The 20921-nt window shown below is 31.3% G+C and overlaps 1 protein-coding gene across 1 annotated transcript; it reads right to left on the minus strand.

Annotated features, from left to right (window-relative positions):
* Positions 1-1872: 1872 nt before the first annotated feature.
* On the minus strand, positions 1873-20052 carry LOC131842922 (probable maleylacetoacetate isomerase 1). Its single transcript, XM_059191494.1, has 5 exons — positions 19905-20052; positions 19165-19351; positions 8452-8570; positions 3644-3861; positions 1873-2474 (listed from the first exon to the last, which is right to left on the minus strand). The coding sequence occupies exons 1-5, from the start codon at positions 19908-19910 to the stop codon at positions 2348-2350; spliced, it is 657 nt and encodes a 218-aa protein (XP_059047477.1). The 5' UTR covers positions 19911-20052; the 3' UTR covers positions 1873-2347.
* Between the last annotated feature and the right edge of the window lie 869 nt (positions 20053-20921).

Consider the following 20921-nt stretch of genomic DNA (forward strand, 5'->3'; position numbering starts at 1 on the left):
TGTTATTAGTAGGTATTCCATACTTACTCTATTTAACTGCTTTAATTTGCTGATATAACTCGAAACTATTTATCTATACTACTTAATCGCCAACATATATTAGAACAATTAATAACGCAAGTATAAGAACGAAACAAAAAATAATCAGCCTAGATAAAAAGATGAATTCTACGTAGAGCCGATTACTATGAATTAATAAATAAGTGGGTTATTTTGACTCTGAGTAGAAATATGTATAACAACAGCATATATTTCTACATAAACAAAGTAAAAATAAATTCGTACTCGTTCTTTATACCTATTGTAAGTGAAGTCTCATTATCTTTCTCGCAATTCAAAGAAACACATTATGTAGGTAAGGTATCACTCTTATATTCTTCTAGTATATACATATTATATATATATATATATATTATAAAAAACACATTTTATGCACCATTAAAGTATCTTCTCGTTACCAACGTTCCCCAAGCATCAACATAGATGAAATTAAAATTTAAACCACGGAATAACAGTTAGGATTTAGTCCTATAAGTTTTCTAACAGATAACGTACCCCTATATAAGTTTCCTGAGGTAGATGCTATCTATGAGAACTTATGTGAACATAGTAGATATGTAGGTATATGTTATAAAAACTGGAGGGTCTACAGAAGTGACAAAACGGAATCGGTTTATATATGTTTACATTGTATTATTCACAATGCAAATAACCGTTATTTTTTATAGCTACACATACCACTCCGCAGGCATGAAAAAGAACGAGACATCACCTTCTAAAATACTCTTTATGGTATCGTTTCATATAAACATGTTTTTTACATTAGCTTTGTGATATCTATGAATGTAAAAATAACTATTCAGAACACAAAAGTTTACCAAAATATCTTTTAATAATAAAGTCCACCGGATGAAGTTGTGCGTGTAGGTGTTTTAGTAGTGCCTTGGGTTGAGGGTACGGAAACCAAAGCACGATAAAAGCTGAATCACAAAATATAATTGTTGTCAGACTAAGATCTCTTTGTCAATTCGAAATGCAACATTAAAATATTAATGTACATAAACACTATTACAAATAATTTAGTTTCGATATTCGAGTTTTAATTTTGTGTATATATTGTATTAATCGAATAATCGATGTAAAATTGTAAAAATAGCATCATGGTTTAATAACTAACAACCAACTTAATAATTTAAGTACAATCTAATAAAAAAACTGTTTTTTTCTATATTTTTTCAATACATACTATATATACATGAAACTTAATGATTTTTTAAAGACACTTAAATTAAAAATGAAAATAGTTTTTTAATAAAACAGTTTAAGTAATAATTAATATAAACCAAGAGATGTACTTTTTTTTCAACATTAGCACAATAACTAGTTGAAATGTGCAGAAACAGTTTGTATGTTCACATGATTATTTTAATGAACTTCACAATTGTGTGGTGAGCACGAAAGTCGAAACTGTTTTATAAAGACTTTGATTACGGCTAATAAAATTCGACCTTACGGGTATTTGCCCTAAATTCAAGCAACCTTGACTTACTGAACTGCTAGATACGAATCTCTGAAGCATAGTTATGGACCTAGTTTCATCGCAATGACATCTAGATTTTCGTGTCAGTTTTTTAAAATATATTGATTTTGGCCAATAGCTGTTAGTTTATAAAAACCGTCAGATATCGAATATTATAAATATTGGCTATAGAATAAAGGAAACTATAATAGTTGATATTGTAAAAATTTCTACATGTTGTTCTCTACATTCGTAAAGTCTAAATTGTATTATATAAATATACATCACACATTACACTTATATAGTAGAAGAATTATATAAACATGTATATATATATACGTATGTATGTATTCTCTATCTCATCTAACTGCTTCTTAACAGCTACACTGATTGGGAAGAAATTTTAAAAACAAAATTTAAACGGATGCCTAAATGGTTGGTTTGAAAATACAATTGGACCCGGAAGGCGGCGCTACTTTTACGAGCAGGATGACGTATAAAGGGTGCACGTATACTTTTGAAATTAGATGCTTTTGATATACATAGATCACTTTATTTTTAGTATCGCATATCCTGAATCTCTCTTATCCTGTATCTTCTAGAATTTGAGTGTACCTATAACACAAATCACGATAATATTCTAAAAAAATATATAGGAACCAAAAAATTAAAAATAGTATATAAAATATTTTTTATTCGATATCCATATATGCTTATAAATAATGTATAAATATTTTTATGCAGTAATATAAGGTAGATTATATTAAAGTTAACATACTTGCTTAATTCTTAATAAACTATTAATATTAAGATTAATAAAACAATGACTTATAGACGGGACACTACGTTTTGTGGTCTAATAGCTTTTGGGTGAGTTACTTTGAACACTTTTTCTTTGAGTAGTGTACCATACAATCTTGACAAGGTCGGGTATTTATCCAGTGTAAGCTCTAACCTGCAAATAAATATGCATTATATATATTATACGTACAATTAGGAAAAATCGCAGGAACTTACCACATTTTATTTATTTTTATTGTGTTGAACACATGGCCCCAATAGTTCTTCATGAACTTTTATATACAAATAAATCTTTGGTCAAACGTTATTAATATAGAAGTTAGAAATGGTCTCAATCTCTTTATTAACTAGCTGATTGGTCCAACTTTGTTCGCGTCATCCGTTTTCCCGTGTTGATAAAATTTTTCGTTGCTAAAATTCAAATTCAAAAATCTTTTATTCTATTTTCGAATAAATTTTTACTATTTTAAGAGTTCGGTATATGTTAAATTCATCGATAAATACTACAAGAATTGTTAAATTCACGAGATTAGCGCATTCAATCAAACAAATATACAAGCACACAAACAGACTCTTCAACTTTATATATCAATATAGTATCTAATGATATTTCATTTAAGGTGATCAATTTGAAAAACACTATCCCTAAATATCGGGAACCATCCTATAAACCAGTAGTGCATGAAATAGGTATTCGACATATACGACAGATACGTTATCATACCTTGAACACTCAACGAAATGTAGGTAAAAAAACAAATAGCCATACAATATATTCAAGCGTAAAACTAGGTAGCTGTACATACAAAGGTGACCAATGTAGCATGTGTGTATGAACTGTAACAGTGCACCCATGCAAATTGGATCGAAGCATAATGCGAATATGTATATTAATACATTAATGTATAGACAAATGTAATTTCGACGATAATGTAGGGACTGTGAAATGTAAACATGAAGTACATGGTGCGTGATTGGAGTTTACAAGTAAACATCTTATATGGCATGAAAATCTCGATAGAAAAAAATGGAGTGGTATCACTTTTTGTAGATATTTATTATATCGACAGAAGAACAATTTTTATAATTTAACATATCATAGGAGTCTGTAATAGACCTACAAAAATAAAGAAAGTTCATAGTGTAAAATATATTTTGATTTCTTGTTTTTTACAATTTAATAACGCACTTTTTTCTTATCCCTTTTGTTTGCGTCATCAAAGTTGCTACAGATTCGGAAATGAAAAGGTCTTCAACTTTATTTTAATGCTTTGTTGCTTTTGAAGTTCCTGAAATTAATTATTCATTCGTATATAAACTTACCTATTTGTTGCATTGTATAACTGGGGAACTAGGCAAAGGTCGGCCATGGTGATTTGATTTCCAACGCAATACGGGCCAGTGCAATTCCTTAAAAGATCTTCTAGAGTTTGCAGACCACGATTGCACCAGTACTTTGTAAATTCCTGGTATTGCTGGTCTGTCTTAAAATGAGATTTCAGGCCAACGTTCTGCAGGGGTTGGATTCCCGATACTATTATCTGAAAAAGCAGATATTAGTTTTAGACAAATGAGTATGTCCGATGAAAGTATTTTAATAGAAAGTCTTTGGTCTTATAGCGGTTTATTATTTCCGATGGTCGCGGGTTCAATTCCTCGTACGATGCAAATATTTGTATTCATGAGCATGATTGTTTATATATATCAGAGTTATCATTGTCTTGCCTTTATCCCATTATTTGGGGTCGGCGCAGTATGTCATTCTCTTCCACTGCTCTCTATCGGTCGTCATATCTGAACATACTCTTCTTTTATTTATATCATCTTTCACACAACCCATCCATCTTTTCTTAGGGCGTCCCCTCCCTTTACATCCATCCACATTCATATTATACACTTTCCATAAGACATGGTCCTCATTCCTCCGCATAACATGCCCATACCAGCTCAATCTGTTACCTCGCAACTTTTCTATAACCGGCGCAACTTTCAAACTTCCTCGTATATACACATTCCTTATATCTGTCATTCCTGGTAACCCCACACATCTATCTTAACATTCGCATTTCTGCCACATGCATACGCCTTTCGTCCATCCCCTTTACGGCCCAATATTCAGATTCATACAAAATGACAGGTCTTATGATAGATTTATAAACTTTACCCTTTAGTTTCAAGGGCATTCGGGGGTCGCATATCGTTTCCGAGACCTGTCGCCATTTCATCCATCCCGCACTAATTCTGTGCCTTACATCGCGGTCTATGTCGGCATTGTTCTGAATAACTGAACCGAGGTACCGAAAATCGGAACAGACCGGAAGCATTACACCGTTTAGGCAGATGGGCTTGAAACTGGAGAGACCGCCGAAATCGCAGAATAGGTATTCAGTTTTAGTTCTGCTGATCTTTAAGCCAACACTCTCCAGTTTTTCTTGCCATCTATCTAGTCCACTCTGGACCTCGATTCCATCCTCACTAACAAGCACAATATCGTCGGCAAACAGCATACACCAGGGTACCTCGTCCTGAATGTCCGATGTCAGAGCAACCATTACAATGAGGAAGAGGTAAGGGCTTAGAGCCGAACCCTGGTGTAAGCCTACCGCCACACTGAACTTGTCGAACGCACCTACCGCCGATCGGACGTATGTGTTAGACCGGATGTACATGGCATCTACATACTTACTTACGTATTAGATCTACATACTTCCCTGGCACACCTTTCTTCTTTAGGGCCCACCACAAAACTAGACGGGGAATTCGGTCGTATGCCTTTTCGAGATCGACAAATACCATGTGCAAATTTTTATTTACACTCCGGTATTTTTCGCACAGCTGGCGTAGTGCAAAAATGGCATCCGTGGTGCCTCGACCAGGCATAAAACCGAATTGATTTTGTGAAATATCACACTCCTCTCGCAAGCGTCTCTCTATCATATTCTCCCACACTTTCATAGTATGTGACATAAGCTTTATTCCTCGATAATTGCTGCAGTCTTGAACATCACCCTTAATCTTGAAGATAGGCACCAATATGCTTTGGCACCATTCTTCAGGAATAGTTTCTTCATGCAACAACTTACTGAAGAATAAAGTGAGCCACTTATATCCATTTTCACCCAATAACTTCCATACTTCCACTGGTATTCCATCTGGTCCTACGGCTTTAGTGCTTTTCATACTTCGCATAGCTTGTTTTACTTCTTCCATTCTTACTTCTCAACTAAACCTAAAACTACTAAACCCACATTCACTCTTTCCTCTCCTATCGATTTATTCCATGAATTTTCTTCATTCATTAAGTTTTCAAAGTAATTTCTCCATCGATCTTTTATATCATCTTCTTTCATTAGAACCTTTCCTTTATCATCTTTTATACATATTACATATACTCCATTGTTTGTATTCTTATCTCTCATTTTTGCTAGTCAGAAGAGCTGCTTTTGGCCTTCGGAAGTATCTAATGAGGCGTAGAGTTTATCTTGGAATTCAGCTCTTGCCGTTGCAACAGCTTTCTTTGCCCTCTTTTCGCATCCTAAATATACTTCCTTTTTTTCGTCTTTTGTATTATCCTTCTCTTTACAGCTCTTTTTAAACGCTCTTTTCTTCTTTTTCAGTATTTGTTGCACACTTTCATTCCACCACCAAGTATCTTTCTCTATCATTCTCGTCCCTTTTGTTTCGCCAACAATATGTTTTGCTATACCTCTCATTTCATTCGCTATTACATTCCAACATTCGTTAACAGATTTTCCTTCCATATTATTCATATCTATCATCATATCATTCAGTTGTTCTCTAAATTTCATTGCATTCTCATCCCTTTCGAGCATGTGCCATCTTATTTTTGGGGGCGGTCGGTTTTTGTTTTTAATATACTGAACCCTAATTTTTGTATCAAGTACTAGTAGTCTATGTTGTGATATCAGATCCTCACCCGGTAGGACTTTACAGTCTCTGACACAATTGATTTATAAATATCAGCGTATTTTATGTTTTTAATTTGTATATTATGTACAAAAAACATATAAATTGAAGTATTTATAATAGTTAAGACCTAATGAAATTAGATCTAATAGTTAACCGATAACAGAAGCTCTCTTTAGCTATCATCGTGCCTTAGATAGATATACGAAATACCTGTTTTTCATGAGTCAGTGTTCTCTTATTATTATTATGTAGTTAGGAGTGAAATAATCCGGATATTTCTAACAAATGAAACATTATATTTAAATTGGCGGACGGTAAGTACTAAAAATAATATTGTAATAACATGGGCAACAAATACGACGCCATGAACTCTTAATTTATGAGACCTTATAAATATGATAATGAATACAGATGTTTGATATTCATTTGAACGAATACAACGATATATCAATAGATATGAGATCAGTCATGCCGTCAATTTATTAGCAATTCCTAGTATCGACTCCATAAGTAACATAACAAACATCCATAATTCCATATTTAATTAAACGCGAAAGTGACTGTCAGTAAATCTGTTACAATTTGTCAATATAATAAAAATAACAATGGTGTTCTATAAACATAGGTATGTATAATTGTATCACAAGGACAAAAATAGGCTATTTCACAACAGCTAGTTGAAAATAAAAGTTTTAGAGTAAATATATAAAATATGGCAACTTTGTTTTGAAACGAAAAACCATCTATTTAGAGTAAAACAGGTCAGGATATTCAAAATCAAGGCAATGTCGATATATGGCTAGACTTGGAAAAAGTTTCTAACATATTCCTTTTATTTATGCGTAACCCCGCATTAGGGAATTTCAAATAATTATATTAGGTACGCACTCAACCCGGATAGCTAAGAGATGAGGGTTCAAGTTTCATTGGATTGTTTTGAAAGGTCGAATATTCATTATTAATTTATATGTATGTATAGTATCTATAATAATAAATAAATAAATAACCCTGGACAAATAAGACAACGCCACCTATTCCACGGTAAGCAGAGCTTGTGTTATGGGTACTTACTAGACAACTATTACAAACACTTAGATATTATTTTTTGTATTTTTTTGAAAACACCCACTCCCATACCACAAGTCATACTCATGAATACAAAAGTTTGCACCGTCCGGGAATAAAACCCGCGACCATCGTAAGTAAAGCTGTGTGCTAAACCGCTAGCCACCCGCCGCCTAATATATTTATTTTAATTCTACCAATTTTATGAGTCTCTGGATAACACATAAATTAGATTATTAGAAAAAGTTAATAAGTAATTAAAATTTCAAGCACAGAACAATATTGCTTGTTCTTTGTATCTTTGTAATTGTAGATATTTTCGAAGCTACAATGAGTTTCCTTAAGGAAATATTTAACTATGATGATAATATAAAATAAAGTAGTCTAATTAAAAAATATAAATTTATAGAAACCTATACCTATCATTACTACCTACTAAAAACGTTAATAAACATTATAAACAGCTTGGTAGTTATTTTTCTGCCTTGAATGTATCTCATTTTAATTTTTTAATATATGTATACCGATTGTGAAATTTTAAAATAAACTACAAAATTATCTGTATAGGTACATATCGATCCACTTCAATAAACTTGCATATTAGGTGTTAATGCATCGTCGAAATACAGCGATGGAGTACCCACTACGGCGGGTAAATGAGTGTTTAATTAGCCATATGAAGCTATTCATAATGGGTCTGATAAACGTAGATTATGACTATTTATTTTGTTATTTAAGTAACCATTTCGTGCTCGTATGGGCAATACTTTTAATTTTAGGTGAAATGATTACATGGCAATGACCAGTGGCGTGCCTTGGGGGAGGCCAATGTCCAGCAGTGGTCGCAGTAGGCTGACGGTGATGATGATAGGCTAGTCTTTAATTTTAGGTTAATTTATTACATTTTCAAAATAGAGGTATGCGTGCCTATGTCTAAGCAAGTAAAGTACAATCTTAACTTAAATTTCATATTTAACTCACTTTGAAACACAGGAAAAATCCTCGTTTCCTTATCTCTTACATCTAAATCGAATATTTAAATAAAGCATGAAATTCGGGATTGATAAATAAATGATATAATAATATTGTACCGTTTAACATTGATTTGTAATTTCACTTTGCGTATTATATCTTACCTCACATATTTCCCTCATACGCGCTTTCTGTAATGGATCATTGGGCGCCAAGCGAGGTTCAGGACGTGTATCTTCAAGATATTGAAGTATTGCCATTGATTCCACTAAAGTTTCCCCATCTGTAAAATATAACATGACTAGCACCGTGTCCCTATCTCGCATGGGTACTAACTTCGCATGTGTATGCCATGCACACAACTCATTTTATTTAGTGTCTTAAAATATAAAATATAAACATAGAAAATATAAAAATATTTAAAAAAATTTTTTTTATTACTGATAGGTATATATTGACGTGACTTACAGGACGTCGACTTTTCTCTGCTATTTATAAATGTAATTAGAGATAATTGTATTTGTACATTTTCCGCAAATATATTCTGTTATTTGAACGGAAAAGATTTAATTAAAATTATTGGAATAATTTAAAAGAAGTAAGCGGATAAATACAAGCACAAACATGGATTATGACTGTGTTTTATTCTATTTTGTAGCATAATTTAAGAGCGAGGTTTGTGTGGTGTTAAATTAAAATAAATATATGAAAACCTTTGTTAAAAAAAGAGATCTGCGTATGTTTTAAAATAATTACTTTTTCTACATTTCAAAATATTTTGTAATTTTGAAACAATAAGTAGATACGCTAATATATTCGGGCACATATATACAAAACTGGTTGACCCGATATATGAGTTTTTGCCACATAAAATAAAGTACTAATATTGCTACAAAAATAGGGGTTGGTGGTATAATGGGTGAAAATTTAGGAATATATATATATATATACACTCCTTTTAATTGCAACATCAGAATTTTTTTTTTACGCTGATCTCATTACTTTGGGGTATAAAATATATGGTATAGCACAGAACTTCATCAAAATCGGTTAAGCTGTTTCGGAGAAGTATGGCAACTAACACTGACACGAGAATTTTATATATTAGAAGATAGAAAAAATTTTTGACTTTCGTTAAAATAGACATATGATTAAAAAGTTTCGTTACGAAATATTAATGAAATAATATTTGAAATCAGAAAAGCAATTTTATGCAAAACAGAGTAAACGAATTCTGTATACGATTTTAAGATTGCTAATCATTTATAGTAAGTACTTTATTTATATAGATAGCCACTGTGCTGCTATTTTCATTCAATACATCTGTACTAATAAATGTATCTGTAAGTCTATTGTAAGATAGGAAGAGAGAATTTAGTATAGTATAGCTGTACACGCATCTAGTTTAATCCACTTTCAAATATAACATTTTATTTGTAATTATAATATATGTATGTATTATATATGTAATAACAGATTTTCTACTTGATTATCCTATAACAATATTATCAATTGCAAAGAGGCAATCAATTATCACCCAAATTCCAGTGTTGGCACCTACTTTAATGTTCTAACTTCCAAAGGGGTAGCGAAGGAAATTTATGTCAAAAGATAGGCAGGCATATTTGTTTTACTATGATATAGGTAATATTACTCCAAGTTTGTTTCAAACTAAAATTACTCAAATTTATCACAAAGTTATCTAGGTAATCTAAGGTACCATCGATTCGTAAGATCAAATACATAAGTGCTCATTTATTTCTCACATTTTATATTTTTTTATATATGATTGTATTCGTTAATCTATTTGTTAATTATTTATTATAAATAATTAACAAATATTTATAATAAATGTTAATTATTTATTATAAATAATTAACAAATATTCGTTAATATTTTTGTTAATTATTTATTATTGTACATAATATATTAAAGAATACAGTCACATATTTGTCAATCACAATATATTTGCATAATTATTAAAGTGAAAGATTCTTGAATACGTAGAATACCATGAAGTACAAATGTTTATGTTATATAGATTTTATGTATATATGTATTTACAAGCAAGATTGCATGACAAATCCATTTTTAAGATTCAAACAGTAAGGAAGAAACTTCACAATCCACTCAAGAATAGTGTCAACATACAATATTTTCGGTCGTATGCTTCGGGGGAATATGTTAGCTCTTAGATAAAAAGGAGTCTCCTTCTGTTCCGTCCGCTAAAAAAAACAATTGCAATATTTAAGTTTGGAATTCCATATAATTATATAGTATTCTAAATTCAAATCCTCTAAATTTTACGCTCATATTGCACATTATGTAAACTATTTAAAGTCTTTAAAATTTAATAATATATAGTAACATCTAGAAAACTTGTGTGCATGCCACTTGTCTAACGTAATATCTAAACTGTCTATAGATTACACTGCTGAATAAATAACTTGTATTACCAATTCTTAGATTAGATATTAATCAAGTAAATTGCGGTGTGGGTTGTATATTTAATAACATTGCCAGTCCTGTTGGAGACTATTACAGTGCTGGCAATGTTAATATACGAAAATTCGAGTAAGCTTTAGTTGTTGTATCCAGATATTTTTATGTACCAACTATGCGTCCCCTAGTAAAGACTTTGATCACTCTACCGCATAAACACGTAGATGCGCTTCCATTATCGTTAGGAAGAGGTTATTCTACTGTTATCGTGAATAATAGATAATATTACTTCTCATATTATGTACAGCATTATCTACACACATTTAAATATTAAGCATTAATTAATAACAAAATTAGACATGGATGAAGCCATATCATTTCTAAATACCTAAGCATAAATAGTATTAGACAACTGATAGACTTAACACAAGTGATACTTAAATATATACAATTTCTTTTCTGCAATTGCAATCTTAAATAAACTGGCAACCTACTTGATAAAAGGCAAGCTTTATCTATCTAAGAATATAAACAGCATCACTCAAATTTCTGAAATCGTAAGACGTAAAGTAGAGAGTAAGACCGTAGAAAAGTGAGACGATCTATGTGAAAGATGATATTTATTGAAGGAGAGTAAACTCACATGTAACGCCTGATAGGAAATGTGGAACAAGAAGTACACTGCGCTCATTCAAATAAATTATGATAGAAGGGCAAGATAATTAATGATGATCACATAGAAAACAGACATGATACAACGTGATATGCTCACACACACATAACTGCAATACTCAATAATTACAATTTCGAATACAGATGCTAATATAAAAAGAATCGAAGAATAAGAAGTCAAGTTTCTTGTAAGATCTTGTTGGATAAAACTGCATTGGTAGTAAAGTAGTCGCATAGTATGACATTCGATATGTGATCATAAAAAATGCACTTCGGCGCGCTGTTGCATTCATTTACTCCCTTCAGAATTTTGTCGTAACTATCATGAAATGCTGCATAGTCATGCTAAATATAATCAATTACATGTATAGTACGTATATATGTGTGCCTTAAAATCATAGATGGTTAACTAGCGTCCACACGATTCAATGACCCAAATAGTTCCCAATTCATATGAACTTTTTCATCGTATGATCTTTATTGTATGGCGACACGTCCAATAACTAGCTATCTGTGATGTTGTTGACCTGACTTTTTAATAGAACGTTTGTCTAAACTTAAACTACATTTGATTGACGAAGCAGACGCATTGCGTTTATGAGATTTTATGATGATCTTGACGCTAGAATTGAAGTGGCAGTTGAATATTAATTTAAAATGTACCTCCAGTTTATATTCTTTATTATACTCATATATCTTTTAGCGATCGTCTAGTAAAGGGTATTCAAAAGATACTTCAAAAAACGTCGTATTTATACTATACCTACTAACTGATCCCAAAACGTTGTTTTGCCATATAAATTAAAATCGCTATTAAAAAATAGGGATTGGTGATAAAAGGGTGAAAATTTAGGGTTGTAAGTATATTTTTTTTATTTTATTTTTATTTTTTTTAATTTAATTCAACATTATAAAAAATAAAAAAAAGAGTTGTGCTAATAATAAAACAAAAATTAATGTTAGGGTTGACAACCCTTATCTCTTAGGGGCATAAAAAATAAATAGCCGATTCTCAAATCTACTGAATATGCACATAAAATTTTATAAAAGTCGGTCAAGACGTTTCGGAGGAGTATCGTAATTGTGATAAGAAAATTTTATATGTACTGCTATATATATAATACTTTATCAGAATTATGTTATAACCCTTTATCCTGGAGTTGGCTAAAAGATTTTAAACTAACTGTTTATAAGTAAAGGAAAGTTACTGATTGAGATTAATGGAAAGTGAGGTGAAGTCTTCGTCGCTTCCTTTAAACGCAGCATTATCGCTGAATTTTTAACAAAATCATGCCATTAAAGCTCTAATGGATAATATTTCATTGTCCTGATAACGGAGTATCAATGTAGGCACGACATTTACATTTGGATATCGATTTGTAAAGTTTTAAGTGGTCATTCATAATGAAGTACTTAACTTTCTAATTTCACTAATATTATATTAGTAAAATCAAACGCGGAAGTTAGTGAATATGGATGGATGTTCACGCAAAAACAACTGAAAGATTTTTAATGAAACTTTACAATAATATAAGTTATACATCAAAATAACATATAGCCCATGAATTTCAGGCGGATGAAACTGCAGCCACAGCTAGTAAATAATAATTAACCTAAAATATAAATAATGAAGTGGTCTTTTCTATATATATACCTACTTGTTGCAATTTTAACCTGTTTTGTAAAATGGTCTTACGCACATAGCCGCTTTGTATGTTTTTTTAAAGAGCCATTTTAATAGTGACTCTTCAATGTACAATTACTGTTATTTTATAATTATTTCAATTGTGATATTAAATAGAAATTCTAATTAAAAAATCGTTTATGTTCATGTTAGATATGAATCAAATTTTTTACATTATAATTTCAAGTAATCATTCAGATTCAAATTAAAATTAAAAAATCATTTATTTATGTAGCCCATATGAGTTTAGTGAGTAATAGGCGTTGCTCAGTAAATATGATTTTATATAATATATTTTACTGAGCGTACCTGACCTTTACAGCCTCACCGGATGTAAACTGGGGCTAGTGTCGAGGGCACTTCAATTTTGGAGGCATATATGGAGTGGCTGATGGCCAACTACTGTCTGATGAGAAGACTTCAGATTGATTGCATGAGTAATCGCAAGCGGTTTGATGTTGACACAGGTCCCCGTAACTGTGATTCCTGTTAGAATGGGATAGGAGATCCATCGGAATATGATGATATATCCTAATTTAATATTATGATTGGGAAAATGAGTATATTTTTATAAAGTATAAAATATATTGATGTTTGTAATGCAGCATACATATACGTAGCATTTGAAATCGCAAAAGCAACAACTTTTCTCAAATATGGTCAATAGATCAACGCAAACTAGTTACTACATTAAAAATAAATTATCAATAGATAGATGAGTTACTCTAATAATAAGCAACAATTCTTTAGTTATATATTTTTTCTGGATCTACCTAGTGATCAATTTGTGAATTTTTATTACTAAAATTTGGTGGTATGGAATGTAACTAAAATGGAGTGAGTGAGAGGTTTCTGAAAGTTTTAAGAGTGTAATAGAATAGAGTTCCAATATGAAAATAATTAAAGGGTAAGACGGATACGACAGTGTGAAATGTGTGAATGTAAATCTATAAAAATGTAATGTAAATATATAATAAAAAAATTAACGGAAAATTTGATACACTTTTTTTTAAAGTTACAATGTTGTGTTATAAGTGTTTTATTTAATTATTATAACGATAGAAAATGATGACAAATGATTGATAAATATTTCGAAATGTGTAATAATAATATAATTATATGGTAGGCGTCAATTCAATGCGCTAACGATTTGGTTATTGGGGAAGCTGTTTGAGTGTGCTCTCCATCGCAACAAGGGCCTTTTGTTGCGAACGATGGGCTGTTCTCAGCGATGACATCAGCGATTATTGAGTTCAATATGTGCACATTGCACACCCAAATTGGATGTAACGTTGGCATCATTTCCCAGTTTGTTTATATACCTAACATATCTATGCAAATATAAATAATGTTGACGTCATTGGCGAGTCTAAATTGTTTAGAAACGATATACTGTTTATAATAACCCAGGATAATTCACATAGTGCTACCTAGTCAATTGTCCACAGTTATTATTATTATTGTGGTCTCATTTTCACAGCTTTTACGCATATTTATTTACGCTTTATTATTATTATCATTATGTTTTATTTTCATATGTGGAGAATTTAGAAAAATACAACATATGTTCAATAATATAGCAACTGAATACTGTTTATATTTTTCTATTAGCCCATTACATTCTACATTCATATATGTATATATAATTTCTCGCCAATAGACAAGAAAAGAACAATATTAATACCGGAGAGATTTTTGTTCTGCTAACACGCAAACTTTCTCCAGTCAATAGGCCCTCATTAGTTGTAAACTCCTAACTTCGCCTGTGTGCCTCAGGCAGTCCTTATTCACGTTTTATTCTTTGACTTTCCAAAAGAGTAAACCCCGGAATCTGTTGACATTATATATAGGTTGATTATAGAATTCACTACAAAATAATATTTATATATTTGGATTTCTGCACTTTAAACCATTCGTTTTGTTTAGTTTGTAGGAGCTTATTATATGTATATTTCTTGTGATCTATTTTGAGAGATAATTGTGTACTTATATACCTAACTAATAAATGAATAACGCAACGACAAACGAGACTACAATAATATGCTTGCTTAGTTAGGTGTTCTACTTTGAAAACATTTGATCTCTACTATGAGATCGCTACATAATAATAAATTGAACTCGTAACTTCAGTCTAAAGACTTTTTACCTTTTTTTGACGTCTTTACGTGCTCTTTTCACAACTGTGCTGAATATGTTCAAAAGTTTATTTATTTTATTCTCCAAATCTGGCAAACAAGCTGTCGGCTCACCTGACGGTAAGTGGTAACGTTCATCTATACACATGAACAGCGCTACGGATATCATGTGACGCATGTAATAGTGCCATTCCAGAGGTATAAGAAACGATACCATGATGCTTATTCTGTAATTTCACTGCCTAATTTCAACCTACAACTGTAACATAGCTTACAAAGCTTGGCGGCTGAAATAGGTGACACTGAAGTACACACGCAGCGGACTTTTTACACACTCGACCTTGGTAGTTATATATGTAAAAACATCCCCTGTATTTGAGAAGTGGTACGAGAATGTATTGAACCCATTTGTGAAAATCAAAGCTATATTGGTATATTAAAAGCTTTTCAATATATGAACATATAAAGGTGTTATCTAACGCCATATATAATTTTGCAACGCTGAAAATGTGTGCCTGACAGTATCAGAAGCAAATTTCATTTGTACGTTCGTAATATCTATTGATATTATCTCAAAGAATAGAATCTGTTCGTAAAGGGGATGTTGTTTTTTGTCGGGGGAAATTTATTTTTTGATCCTTTTACGATTTTTTCTTTATATTCAAAGCATGTGGGGAAATTTGTGTGCGAAATTTTAAATCATATACACGTACATCCTCCTCCCACATATTATTATTATATTACTGGCTGTTTCCCACGGCTACAACCGCCGCGAAAATCCATTAAGCCATCATCCGGTTTCGTGTGAAATTCGAGATCAAAATGTTCCTAAAACTCCAAAAAAAGGACAATATTTTTTTTCCTTTTCGTTCTAAAAAATATATATACATACTATACATATATACTACATATATACTTTAAATTTTAAATAGTAAATATAAAAATAGAAATAGTTATATACTAGGTTCTATTTTTTAAATTTAAATCCTTTCTTAAGCATATTGCAATTTGTAACTCTTTGCTACAGTAACGCGTTTATTGGTCAATATATTTTTTAAAATATCTTTAGTTCAGTTAAATATAAGATTCCTTTATTCTATTTGCCTCCTTCGTATTACTTACTTCACCCCACCGTTTTGCGTTTCACTGGACCGCCAACTAATTCGCCATTCTAATCTCATTAATAATTTTCCATAAATTAATTTACCTGTATATAATATTGACAATATGAAATGTAACTGATTTCTATCAGTTGTAGTTGTTGTACTACAGAGCTATGATAATTTGTTTGCCGCGTTTGTAGTGTAAAAAATTGTATAAAAAGTATTCTATCGTCCTTTATCTATTGCTGCCATGACATTTTGCTTACGAACCTTTCCCCCTATTGGTTATCGGTTTTCGGAGTTAGGAAACAGGCAGATAATCCTCTGGAATATGTTGACTGTTTACTACGAGTGTATAGATATAAAATTAAATCATATATACACAGATTTAAAATGCGTCCGGGCCTAGTGATTACTACCATGACATAGATTAAGTTCTTGAACTCAAACCAGGCCGACACCTATACCATGTGTGTTGTAGCATGGTGTGGGTGACAGTTTTATTAATGTTTCGTTTCATTCTTAAAAGTTGCCGCCATTTACAAATTATGACTTAGTATTTCAGCTGTACCCCATTCGTTATACATTAAATCATTAATAATTGTATTAATTTAGGTAAATGTAGCAATTGCTAAATGTAAAATTAGTAACTGTCAACCGCACCAAGCTACAATGCACACAGTATAATTCTACATTATTTCTGATTGACGGAAATACTGATAACAATTTCAAATAAAGAGACGACTGTAGAGTCGCTCCCTGTTATTATATATTCAAATATATCCAGCGAAATGTGGCCATTTAAAGTGTTCCGCCACGACGTCGACTGTTGACAATTCTAAACGGATTACTACTGTTACTTACTACATTTTTGACGGCCTCGGTGGTCTAGCGGTTTAGAACATCGATTTACTCCGATGGTCATGGGTTCGATTCCTCGCACGGTGCAAACATTTGTATTCACGAGTATGATTGTTTGCATAGGTCTGGGTGTTTTTTATGTAGGTATATTATGTATGATTTACAAAAAATATATGTATATTAGTTGTCTAGTATCCATAACACAAGCTCTGCTTACCGTGAGACTAGATGGCACTGCGTTAATTGATCAGAGTTATTTATTCATCTATACATATGTCGTTTACAACAATAACTGAGATGAATTATAGGCTTTTAATATACATTACTCTTAGTATTGATATAAAATAAAATATTCAGTATACTACTAATACAATGATATATCTGTTTTCGGTGGCTTTTATGCGCAAAGGCTATTCATAAATCTAGGCGAGGCTCATTTCTATTTTATTGTTATGGGTTGCCTTTACGTCGCTTAGGCACGTGTTACATTCGTGGTTACATATGTCTATTTTAAAAGATATAAAATATAGATACATGTGCGTGAATATTCAAATCGAATCAAAATATCTTTATTCATGTAAGTCAATTATACCATCATCAGTTCGGACTGCTCTCAGCTAAGAAGAAATGACAAGAAACTCAACTATTACTCTTTTCAAATAAGCTCGTAGCGTACTTATATCACTAAAAATATAGTTGCTTGTTTAATATAAATAAGGAGAATGTAGTGACCACCTGCATAATAATGTATATATATTTTTTAATTGATGATAATGGTATGGTTCACCCGCTTACGCTAACGGTTTACGCTGGTGGGGCACCAGTGGAGGATGATAGGATGAGCATGAGGTCAGGTCAGTTAGCCCATCGTGGTAAATTCACCAGGAATTTATCACGATGGTTTCTAAGGGGAACCGCGTGGAGGTCAACCTGACATGGTAGATTGCTAGCAATGGGATCATCAGTATTACTATATACGCATATTTGGCATTGCATGTTTGTCAAAAACAAATTATTTAATCAGCAGCCGTAACCGGAATATACCGGACCCACAATCTTTATTATTATAAGCAAAACCCAAGCAGCTCTGGCAAAATAATTTAAATAACTTATTTCAGACATTGCATTTGACAGATCAATAATTAACCTAATTGGTAAATTTATTAATTATGACGGCCCCGGTGTAAACCACACAGCACACCGCTTTACTTTCGATGGTCGTGGGTTCGATTTCTCGCACGGTCCAATCATTTGTATTCATGAGTATGATTGCTTATAGGTCTGGGCGTATTATATGTAGCTATACCCGCGACTTCGTCCGCGTAAAATAGTGACCAAATAATGAAAAAAATATTTAATGACCTAACCCAATAAAAGCCAAATGAAAAGTTTTATCATCTTAGCTTCAAAAATGACGATACAGAATTCTATACAACTCAATGAACAGCCTAAAAAATAAGTTTCAAGCATCTAGCGTTGAAAATGACGACACTTCCATACAACCTTTCACCTCTGCTTTCAACCCTTTACAATAATTTTCTTTATTTATATTTAATCAACAGCCTAAAGATAAGTTTCAAGATTCTAGCTTTAAAAATAACGTATCTCCCATACAACCTTGCACCTACCCTTTCAACCCCTTATAACTCTTTCACATTAAAAAGTAAAGTATATCCTTTCTCAGGGTTTGGATTATCTGTGTACCAAATTTTATTTAAATCGGATAAGTAGTTTTGGTGTGTAGGTAAGCAAGACAAATAGACAAACAGAATTACTTTCACATTTATAATATTAGTAAGGTTTTTAATAAACTAACCCAAAAAAGCCAAAGAAAAAGTATATCGTTCTAACTTCAAAAATGACAAATTTCTAAGGGGAACCGAGTGGAGGTCAATAGGATCATCAGACCACATTACTAACAATCCCCTATATTATTATTATATAACCCCTTATTGTATAGTGTTACGTTAAAGTGCTTACCAATAACCAGTGCAGGTACTTTTTGTGCAGGATTGATTGTCTTATATTCATTAGTGAGTTGGGACTGATCCTTTACAATATCCACGTTTTGTTCTTCGAATATAATGTTTTTCAAATTCAAGGCAGCCCGGACTCGCCAGGAACACGAAGACAGCCAATAGCCATACAGGATTGCTCGATTCTCACCCTAGTAGTTATTTCTTATTGTTAATAAACGATATACGATAAGCGATAAGAGATTACTTTCAATAACAAGGTCTCCGTCCCGATATGATCTGCTAAATACGAGTATATTCTTACGAGATCTACTACTAATATTATTGTGTGTAACCTTATTTCAGTTATGGAAAACTATTTAGGAATGTGTATAAAGTGTATAAACTCTTAAGTGATAATTAAACCATGACCATATAGGTATTAAGCTTTTTATCACAAAATAAATAGACACTCTATTATTCATTAACTTATTAACCATTAATTATAATAAAACATATTATAAACTTACAATATCTTCAAAAGTATTTGACAACCCTATTCTACATTTGAAAGATATCTTTGAGGTTAGAATTAGATTTATAAAACATTATAAATGTTTTAACGATTGTTGAGGACCCCATTTAAGTAGACATAGTTTTCTTAACTGTATTAATTCCTTGCATTAAGTTGTTTATTACAAATTTTGTAAAGATTGACTTAGTTTATTTATATGACAAATACAAAAAAAATATCTTTATACTTACAACCATTATTTAAGATTTATTTTGATGAATCTATTAACTGAACAAAAAAGTATACTATATGTTCTTAGCGGTGTTTTCAATATAAATTCTGTTTTTTGCGATAACAGAATGTTCTTAGTGACAACAATGTCATTTTTATCAGTTTGACGTTTGCAGACAAGTTCATTGATCTAGTCTTGTAAGTTCCTACTTATACAGAGAGATGTCTCTAGTAGCAAAACGGTATGACAGAAATAAAATTGTTTATATTTGTTGTGAATTTATGAAATAAAACAGGAAAGCTGATATACATGGTATTTATTTACATATATGATGATAATATACGTAATTATTTCATTATTATTATAATTATGAGAGTTATTAAAATATCTCGACTACGTTTAGATATAATAGGCGTGGAAGTAAAGTTTCTATGGAACTTTAATTATAAATACCGGATGACTTTTCTTTACTTTGCTGAAAAGACTGTGTCATGGTATAAATCGTAATATTTTTTATAAATAAATTGCAAAAACATTTATTTGATACGTTATTTATTCTACAGAAGGCTATTTAGTTACTCAAGAATTAATTTTACAATCAGTGTTTTAAAAAAAAAATATAATGTCATACTACATTATTTTTAAAAATTATCCAAATTTTGGAAACTTATTTGTACTTTTCTTTAAGTTAATATAGTCGCAATAATAAAAACAATTCGTTGAGTGCGTAAGGATTTACTGAACTTTTAGAGAAAATCTAATTTCTTATTTTGAACCTACTTTTATATTATATGCTATAATTTTATCTGAATTGTTGAATTGTAAAAAAAAATCATCCGGTATATATGTATATTACACTAAGCATTAGTATTTAAATGCACATTAAAATATAATCTAATCTATCTAAAATTCCACAGTCAAATTAATACTTACAAATCTATCGTTCACTAGATTATTATGTAAATATTATTTTGCATCATAATTAATACTATATCTACTATTTGTATGGTACCTATTGTAAAAACAGTCGATACAA

The sequence above is a fragment of the Achroia grisella genome, unplaced genomic scaffold, assembly GCF_030625045.1.
Source record: "Achroia grisella isolate CSIRO2021 unplaced genomic scaffold, CSIRO_AGI_Agris_v1 utg2671, whole genome shotgun sequence".
Taxonomy (NCBI): domain Eukaryota; kingdom Metazoa; phylum Arthropoda; class Insecta; order Lepidoptera; family Pyralidae; genus Achroia; species Achroia grisella.

Excerpts from the sequence above, each read along its gene's own strand:
- LOC131842922 (XM_059191494.1), bottom strand. Across the intron at positions 8,571-19,164 it reads AGTACCTGCACTGGTTATTG|ATGGGGAAACTTTAGTGGAA; the intron begins GTAAGCACTTTA and ends TATATTTTACAG. Across the intron at positions 2,475-3,643 it reads TTATACAATGCAACAAATAG|GTTAGAGCTTACACTGGATA; the intron begins GTAAGTTTATAT and ends ATTTATTTGCAG.